This window comes from Denticeps clupeoides, chromosome 15 (assembly GCF_900700375.1).
Source record: "Denticeps clupeoides chromosome 15, fDenClu1.1, whole genome shotgun sequence".
Classification (NCBI taxonomy): domain Eukaryota; kingdom Metazoa; phylum Chordata; class Actinopteri; order Clupeiformes; family Denticipitidae; genus Denticeps; species Denticeps clupeoides.
Window position 1 is genome coordinate 6,619,262 of NC_041721.1, and position 9,307 is coordinate 6,628,568.

General features: G+C 40.7%; 1 protein-coding gene across 1 annotated transcript; it reads right to left on the reverse strand.

Moving 5' to 3' along the window:
* Positions 1–1,962: 1,962 nt before the first annotated feature.
* Positions 1,963–4,525, reverse strand: lum (lumican). Its single transcript, XM_028953847.1, has 3 exons — positions 4,442–4,525; positions 3,029–3,915; positions 1,963–2,923 (listed from the first exon to the last, which is right to left on the reverse strand). Exons 2-3 carry the CDS (start codon positions 3,894–3,896, stop codon positions 2,769–2,771), a joined length of 1,023 nt encoding a protein of 340 aa, XP_028809680.1. The 5' UTR covers positions 3,897–3,915; positions 4,442–4,525; the 3' UTR covers positions 1,963–2,768.
* Positions 4,526–9,307: the final 4,782 nt, after the last annotated feature.

Here is a 9,307-nt window from a genome sequence, read left to right on the forward strand (position 1 = left end):
CATCTTGTGTTGCTCAGCATCCAACGACAGGTTGCTGGGGAGCCCAGGTTAGCAAATTCCTCACCAAGAGCAACTAATGCTGTCACCAATATAAATCTCTTCCTTTTAGAGTAGTATGAAGGCTCCCAATACCTACATTGCAATACAGACTTTAGCTATGAATGTACTGCAGTGTACTCACCAGGTTCTGTTGTTTTACTCAACCTTCAAATTTCACAAAACTCTGAGTATTGGCAGGATAAGGGTGATATAGGCAGGCCACAAGACACAAAGCAACTGGGGGAAATCATACAGATCAAAGGCACACAGGAACATCCAGCTGTAGTAATCCAGTAGACATAAAGGGGCAGTGGTGACCTAGTGGGTAAGCAAGTGGACCCGTAATCAGATCCCGAACCGCCAAGGTACCACTGAGGTGCCACTGAGCAAAGCAATCGTCCCCACACACTGTCATGGCTGCCCACTGCTCACCAAGAGTAATGGTAAAAAAAAGAAGACACATTTCGTTGTGTCACCGTGTGCTGTGCTGGAGGGTTTCACAATGACAATCACTTCACTTTCATAATCCAAGAGCCATAAATGAGCAAACGATCCAAGATGTCAAAACCAGGGAATTCAAATAATAAAATCTAAAATAATAAAAGCCATTTAAGGAGCCAACATATTTGTACTGTTATGATAAATAGGTCTATAGCGCTTTCATATCTGTACCCTTTAACAGCCATTTTACAGAAATGTACCATTAGACCATACATGGCTTGCATTTTAAGGTTAGATTTGAGAAACAAGGCTTTGAAGTTGAAATATTCTGACCTAATACACAAAGGTTTCTTACTCGTCTGGGCAAAACAATCCATGCAGCATATCCATACACTCTTGATAATCACTGCACTGCACATATCACTTTGTACTGCACATATCACTTTGTACTGCACATATCACTTTGTACTGCACATATCACTTTGTACTGCACATATCACTTTATGTATAGCACATATCACTTTATGTATATATATATAACTTAACTTATTTGAACTGTATCCTGCACTTGCTGCTTATTGCACTTCTGGTTAGACCTAAACTACATTTCGTTGCCCTGTACTTGTACATGTGTAATGACAATAAAGTTGAATCTAATCTAATCTAATCTAAAAAGTTAAAGTTAATAATAATATGAAGTGTGTTATGTGAAGAAAATATTGAAAAGCATTCAAGGTCTGTGCGATGATGTGATGAAATTACACATTATTTTATTCTGTCATTTAATGGTTTAAAGGAACATGATCTACTAATGATTCCTCTACACTGATGGAGCAAAACTGAAACCATGTGAAAACCATAGGCATCAAATAACACTGAATCAGAATACTTTCCACAACAGCAATATTACTGTAAATACCATCTGTTGTCATAAATCTAAAAATTTGTGGTATTGATTCATTATGGATATTAAAAAATTATAGTAATTCATTATTATTACAATATATTAATTATTAAAATATGATTAATCAATATAAAAAGCAAAAAATATTTTGATATATTTAGATTTCCAAATCAAAGCACAAATTGAAGCCTGAAATTATGGGAAAATAAATAAACTGCAGCACACTGGTGCTAATAATGGTCAGCATTCATCTGTTTTTACGTCTGTTTTGAGCAGACCTTACAACAAATCATTAGAAATCTTGCTAAAACAAAAAAAAAGTCACTGCACAAACCTACGTACTGTACCATTGCACAAATGTAGGTGGGCACTTGAAAATAATATATTGGTTAATATCTGAAAACAAGACTCCACCCAAAAACTCTTAAATAGATTTATTTGCTTGTGTTTTCTGACCTTACAGAGTAACTAACCAGTAAAGAAATCAATCAGAATATAATAAAATACCTAATCCCAATGACACTGCTGGTTCAATGTGAAAACAGGGCAAATATGAACATAACCATGAACACAACAACTTCAAATGCCTTTTTATTAATGGAAAGTATGCAAATAATGGATTCATGATTGTTATATAACAGTGTATGTAACAAGATGCAATATTTGACTAATGTACAAAATGTGCTAAACATCACAATGTGTCCACATTGCCTTAACTTTATATATGTATATATCATATTATCTTTAAAGTTAAATTTAGACTGGTATAGTTACTCTTTTTATATAGGAAATGTTGAACTTTTTCACCATAGAATATGAAATGTATCAGGTTGCTATAAAACAAACAATAGAAATATTGAAATAAGTCATGAGAATGAATGGCATGATCTTTCCTGGAAGAGAAAGACTGATATTTAGACCTTACCTGAAGGTCTTGTATAAAGAAGTGCACAGACAGACAAAGGTGACTAAGAAATGTTCAGACATGAGTAAAAATATCTATTTTGTCTGAATCTGCGGGTGCAGAATTGGGGGTTTTCTCAATCTCTCTCTCATCAATAACAGCACTGCAAATGCAGTATACGTCAGGTCTTTTTACAATGCACTTGGGGTTGAAAAAATGTCTGAGATGGATCTACTTTTGTGTGTCTACTCAACTGATAGACTGCAATCTAATCTGAATGTCTGAGCGAATCTCTAAAACACAAAAAGCTACTAAGCAGCTCTTAGCTGGGGTTTGTTGTCAAGCCCTGATTAGATTGAATTGGTTATATCCTTTTTGAAAGAAGTGTCCAAAGATATTTTCTGCACATCACTAGTCAAGCAAGTCAGAAGGGTTATTATTGATGGTTTAAACACAGTGGGGCTCGGGGGGGAGTTGGGGTTAGTCGATGATCAGCTCGGCAGCGAGTGGGAGGCACTGAGATGCTTCGTATGGAAGACTGCTTTGGGTGAGATTGTTTCCGTCAAGGCGTAGATCCTTCACTTTGGAGTAGCTCACTGGACTGATGCTCTTGCAGAAGCTTGTGACATCAAACTCTGAAGGAAGAAAAATCATAATAATTGCAATCACCAAAAACACTTAAATGCCAAAGGTGTCAGAAAAGCAAGACGAACAGGACAGGAGAAGTGAGCGAAGCTTACTGTTGATATTGTTGACCTGGAGATACAGGTGCTCCAGATTCTCGCCTACTTCTGGAATCTTCTTCAGCTTGTTGTAAGATAAGTCCAGCTCAAGAAGTGAGGAAACATTGAAAACCCCAGCAGGGAGACCTGAGTCCTGCAGCTTGTTGTAGGACATGCGTAGGTACTGCAGTGAAGGCAGTTTATTCAGGTACCCAGCAGGCACGCTGTCAATTTCATTGTGGTCTGCGTAGAGCATCAGGAGGCTGCTAGGCATGCCAGATGGAAGTTTCTTCATTTTGTTTTCGCTGATGTCCAGCAGTATCAGTGACTTTAGACCTTTGAAAGCCCCGCTGAGACTGTCAGAACTCAACTGATTCTTTGACAAGTACACAGAGGTGAGGTTCTCCATTCCAGATAAGGTGCTAGCTGGGAACTTAGTAAGCTGGTTGCCTATTATCTTCAGCTCCTTCATGGCTTTAGAGTTGGGCACTACCGGCTCTGTCAGGTTGTTGTTGCTGATATGCAACATCTCCAGCTTGGTCAGTTTGTCAATGGAACCTTTCTCTATCTTATTGCTGGTTATCTGGTTGTGGTCCAGAATGAGCCACAGCAGGTCTGTGACATTGTCAAAGACGCCGGCCTTGATTTCAGTGATGTGGTTGTTCTGCAGGTACACATATTTGATCCCAGTTGGCACAAAGGGAATGGTCTTCATTTCACGATCATTGCAGTACATCGCTGTTGGGAAGTTATAGGGGCATTCACATTCTGCAGGACAACTGCCACTGGATGGCCCCACCTGGGGACTGGGATTGTAGTCATAGTCATACTGACATAAGGCCAAACTAAGTATAGCAGCCAGGAGGGGTAGACGGAATGGTAACATGGCGGTAGTTGGAGGTCAACTGTAGAGACAGAAATAAAAATAGCAAGAAGGATAAGAAAGGATGGGAGGGTGATGACAAGAGCTTGGTCATGTTTACCATCCATAGTCATCTCATGAACCTTGACTCTTAAATTGTATTTAGTGATATAACTAGTGAAAAAACTTACAGAATATATTATGAAACAAATCACAAAAAGTAAAAAGCAACACAGCAAAAATCCAGATATATAAAAATATCTTTATCTGATTTGCATGATTTGACTGTTATTTGAAAGCATCCAAACTAGATAATAAAAATTTTCCTTTTCTAATTTATAATACTTATTTGATAGCAGGTAAAATACATGAATACAGTCTTTCAGAACATTCTCCTAAGCATCTCTCAAACCAGCACAGACCAACAGAGCAGCGTTTCCAGCTCACATCTTAAGCCTCCCAACTGCAGACCTCTTTGGTACACTGTAAATTTGTTTAACATTCTATTTAATTTTTAATATCATGCAGGGCCAGCTAGACACAGCCATGAAAACCTAAAGGTGACTTACCTTTAGTCTCTGCCTTTCTTAGAGCTTGTGAGTGAGGTGGAGGGCTTGCAGGTAGTCCAGAGTGCTGTGAACAGCCAGAGGTCTCTGGAGGAAAAAAAAAAAAAAAGGAAAAGAGAGGGTGGGAGGAAAAAGAGGGAGAGAGAGACAGACAGTTGAGGGGTAGGAGCCAGACCTTTGTCCTCCTGGGGATGATGGAAAGCAGAAGCCGGAAGATCAGTCTGACAGTTTTATGGAACAGCAGTTATCAGTAGGGTCTTCTGTAACATATGGTCTCTATCTGTTCACTGGCAGGTGCATTGTGGGATTCAGAGTTTTCTCTATTTGACTGTTCATGACCAGACTGAATAAATGTGCAACAATGTACAGATCTTTTTAGGCTGCAAAAAAAAAAGAGTTTCATATTACACAGGTCTGCATCAGCCTGAAGTGTTAATTGTGAAGGAAGGTCTTCCAGCATGAAATGGCAGCTTGTGAAAAAAAAAGATCCTTTCCAAAAAACACAGAAAATTACATAATTGGAAAAAGCAAAGCAGCAAGAGTGTTCTGGCTATGCTGGGTGCCAGCTGCCTGCAGACCTTTGCAGAGCTTTCAAGCTGCAAATAGCACTTTGGAAAAACTGACAAAAAAAAACAAAAAAAAAAAAAAACACAATTACATCAGACCAGCCAGGTCTTACACAAGAGTCTGGATGCTAATCATCTTTACCAGACTTTCAAACAGCATGGCATCGTTCGTGTAAAAACAATAATAAAAAGGAGAGACAAATGGAATAGGATTGACCCATGTCCAACTTTTTACAGATGCTCCTGCCGTGTAAATCTTTGACAAACTATTCTTTCATCTCTCCACGCATCAAAGACCATTCCTCCTCTCCCACTGGACTAACCCGGGTAGGGTCATAAAGACAGATTAAAAGAGCCAAAAACAGAGCAGAGTGCCTGTCTGCCGCAGATAGCACTATCTGTCTAATCCTCATCTGTTTGTTTCATTTTGTGTAGAACTGATGCTATGTGATTGGTTTGGCCAGCAATGTCCTGATCCATTTGTATTTCATTTCTTTGAGGATGTGTTGTTCAGAGACATGCAAACTGTTGACTCTAGCAATTCTGGTTCCCAGGGAAATGTGAAGCAGATTTGAACCATCTGAAAATGATGCCAGCAGCTCAGGCTCTGATTTCAGAATGTTTCCACTAATATATTGTATAGTAAGGAATGCAGTAACTACACTTTTTAAATGTATAGTTGCGTGTAAAAGTTGTCAGTAAAGTTTGGATAAACTTACTTTCATTAAAATAAACTCAAATATAACACCTTTTGGATTTTTCTCTAATTGCTGTAAGAAAACATAATGCCTTATTGTTTGTAAATCCAAAGTACTTAATAAAATGCATGAATTTGACTGGTAGGATCTGGCATTGATACCTGCATGTATATGAACCAAAGATAAGAATATGCAAAACTTCACAGGATGCCAGTGTTTGGAATATTCCTTTGCTAATCACACGGTTCTACTTGGTCAGATCCAGTTACCCATAGGGCACTGCTTGCTTAAAATATTGGGTTGACAGGGGATTCCTAGCTTATACTCATTACCTCTGCAATTCTTTCACAACAAAATGCTGAAGACGTTTGAAATATGTCAAATCAACTGAATTAACTCAAAGTGATGCACAAATGGATATTCAATTAACCACATTCACTACTGTCACATGTGTACAAACAGAGTTTTAGTGAACATCATGAAATATGGAACAGTATTAGGCAATAAATCTGAAGTCTACAAGTAATGGTGAGCAAATAATGTATTATGGGCAGACCAGATATTAATTAATTGTAAATTTCATTGTACATCCATATAGTGACAATAAAAGGCATTCTATTTTATTTTTATCATTAAATCTCACAGTGTCTGGCTCACCATGTGGTTTCACCTATGGGTTCTTATGACCCGTATTATTGCATATTATTGGTTTGAGTTAATTAGGACTGCTGTATAAGTTACAAATTTTTTTTCCTTCTGTTTGTATGTGTTTTTAGCCATTGCACTTTCATTTAGTTAAAATTCATCCTTTCTTCACCCTGTTGTGCCCCTGTGCCTCATCACTCAAGTGATATGGCATGACCGCACGATAGAGGAACAGCTGAACTAGGTAGAGAAGACAACGCCTGGGGGATAAAGGTTTCTGTAGTACATGTGGGTAGACTTTGGCTAGCGACCACCGGAAACATACCCACCACCACCCTCACCTGCAAAGAGCTCTGTTCTGCCCAGTGATGCCAGAGTAAGGTGGAACTCATGAACAGCAAGAAGGAAAACAGGAGCGTAGGGGAGGACGCAGTGTTTCACCAACATGAGCATCCGCCCTTACCGGCTGCCACCAGTCTCGATGCCTTCTTCCGGTTCACTGGCTTCAGCGGGGCAGAAGGTGGCCACCACTAAAACCTAGCAGGGATGGCGCCAGCTTCACTGGAGACCCTTGCGAGTGTCCCGGTCACCCTGCTGCCTCCCATCCCAGCGCTCAACATTCATGGATTCTGACTATGCCTCAACTGATACCACCTTCTGATGTTCCCGCGACGAGTCCAGAACCAGAGCCAGAGGACTTCTTTTTTGATTGTCTTTGTGTGTGTGAAACTCATTTGTGCCTGTCCTGTCAATCTTTCTCCCAAGGATGCAAGGATGCCCCTAACATTGATGTGGATTCCCAGGACCACCAAGCCCTGGATGACTGGTCCTCAATTGCCTCCTTCATTTCATATTTTTGGGGGAAGCAGTATGGATTAGGTGCTCCTATCTGAAGGGGCGGATTGCAGGGACGAATGGTGTGGGCGCGGTGTCTGAGTGCTTCATAACCAAGAAAGGGCAGGGTGACATACTGAAACAGGAGGAGTGACGGAGAAAGTGGCTGGAGGGGTAGGGTAGGTTCGGCTAAATCTTTAGGTCCTCCTCCCTGCTGGATGCATCACAGTTTCTGGGCCCTGCTCCTTGCAAGAAGGGGGGACAGGGGAAAGCTGAGTGCCCAGGCCAACCTCCTTTCGAGAAGCATTAGGGAAAGCTGGCCGAGTGCCTGGTCCTGCTTGAACCATGGTAGCCAGATGAGGAGAACCTTGGGTGGAAACACAGGAATTTTGTGTTTGCTTCCACTGGCCCCGCTGCCAGTCTTTGGACTCCTCAGAGTTTCACCCTTTGAGGGGAAGCATTATTACAAACAGTTATGCCCATTAACTAACTGCAAAAGACATGGACACAGCTTCAAACTAATAGCCACCACATGTCTAGTGTCCCTACTGGCTGGCATCAGTACAGTTTTAGCTTTGTGTTTACATGGGTAAACCGTACATTTTCCATGTCACTTTTATTGTGCCATGGAGTTAGGTTCATGGTTGATGAGGCATTGAGTCAGATTTACAAATATATTAACACAATAGAAACGTATTCACCATTTAATTAGTATTTTTCCCATTGACTACTCGGGTGTGTTGTATATCTCATCAGTATTCATTAAACACATACCTAAGAAACAATGTTAATTTTATATAGGCAAGAGAGAACAAAAAGAGCACATTTGCTCTGCCGTTGCAAATCTACAACAAATGAAAGTATATAGTTTTAACCACTTCCTGTTCCTGTTCAGCTGAGACATGCAATCTTCCACATCTGTATGCATCACATTTTTTCTTCCCACTATGACTTTGTCTGATCAGGAAAACAGTGTGTTAAGTGTTGCCTCCCATTACTGCACGTCCATTCTGCTCGGTGAAATCTAGCTAATTCTGTTACAAACCCAATAAAATATAGACAACAACCACTGGTTGTTGGGGTTACAACAATTTAGATGAATTAGCTAGGGCTACTTGATGGTGCACAACTGATTAGAGGTTTATAATAAACACATGGGTTCAAGAACTATGTGATGGCAAATGTTTCTTCCTAAGACGCGATGTGTCCTGATACTCAGAATCTGTACAGAGTCAAAGACTGAGAAAGAGGAGGGGGTGGGCAGTGGTTAAGGAAGGGTAAGGAAGTAGGCCTGTAATCAGAATGTTGCTGGATCCACTTCTGAACCGCCAAGGTGCCACTGAGGTGCCACTGAGCGAAGCACCGTCCCCACACACTGCTCCCTGGGCGCCTGTCATGGCTGCCCACTGCTCACCAAGGGTGATGGTTAAAAGCAGAGGACACATTTTTTGTGTCACCTTGCGCTGTGATGCTGGGTTTCACAATAACAATCGAGTTACCTGTTAAGCTCGGGCTCCAGGGCCACAAAAGTGTCATGGAGTCATCCAGTCTTAACAGCTCATCCAGTCAATCAATGGGTTGTGCTTCAACCCTCCCTGTCCTCCCACTTCAGACCTTGTGGGCCATCTGATGGAGCCCCTTAACCCTCACTGAGATTGGTAGAGTGGATGATTTTCCACCTTGCATTGTGCAAAAATACACCAAACATCTGATACATCTGAGGTGGAGGGTAAGGAAATTGGAAACCAACTGGATTTTCTGCAGGGCTGAGTCGCCTTCTAATCCAGCAGGCATGCATGGCAGTGAGTGAGAGAGAGGTCTGTAACAGCCTGATACGTGTGGTTTTTTTTTACACAATAAAATCAGAATTGTTTTAAATGGGGCACAGAATGCTCACCTCTTCAGCTGGTTTTTATTTTTAGTGAAACCAGGATGTTGGAAAAGATGAAGAAATGTAATTATGTTCCAATGTAATTATCTTCCAATGACTCTGGATTTCTGTCTTGAGATCCAAACAAGTGTTACAGTGGGCTTAGCATGCCACGAAAGGGTTAAAATCTGTCCACTAAATTCAACACACTGTGGGCAAGTTAGATGAAGGGGCATCTTCCTCCAGCTGGTCCGCA

What these genes read in the sequence shown, in the direction of transcription:
- lum (XM_028953847.1), bottom strand. Translation starts at nt 3,896, where the DNA reads ATGTTACCATTCCGTCTACCCCTCCTGGCTGCTATACTTAGTTTGGCC. An exon ending in CCAGGTCAACAATATCAACA is followed by an intron (nt 2,924 to 3,028) that starts GTAAGCTTCGCT and finishes TTCTTCCTTCAG; the next exon opens with AGTTTGATGTCACAAGCTTC.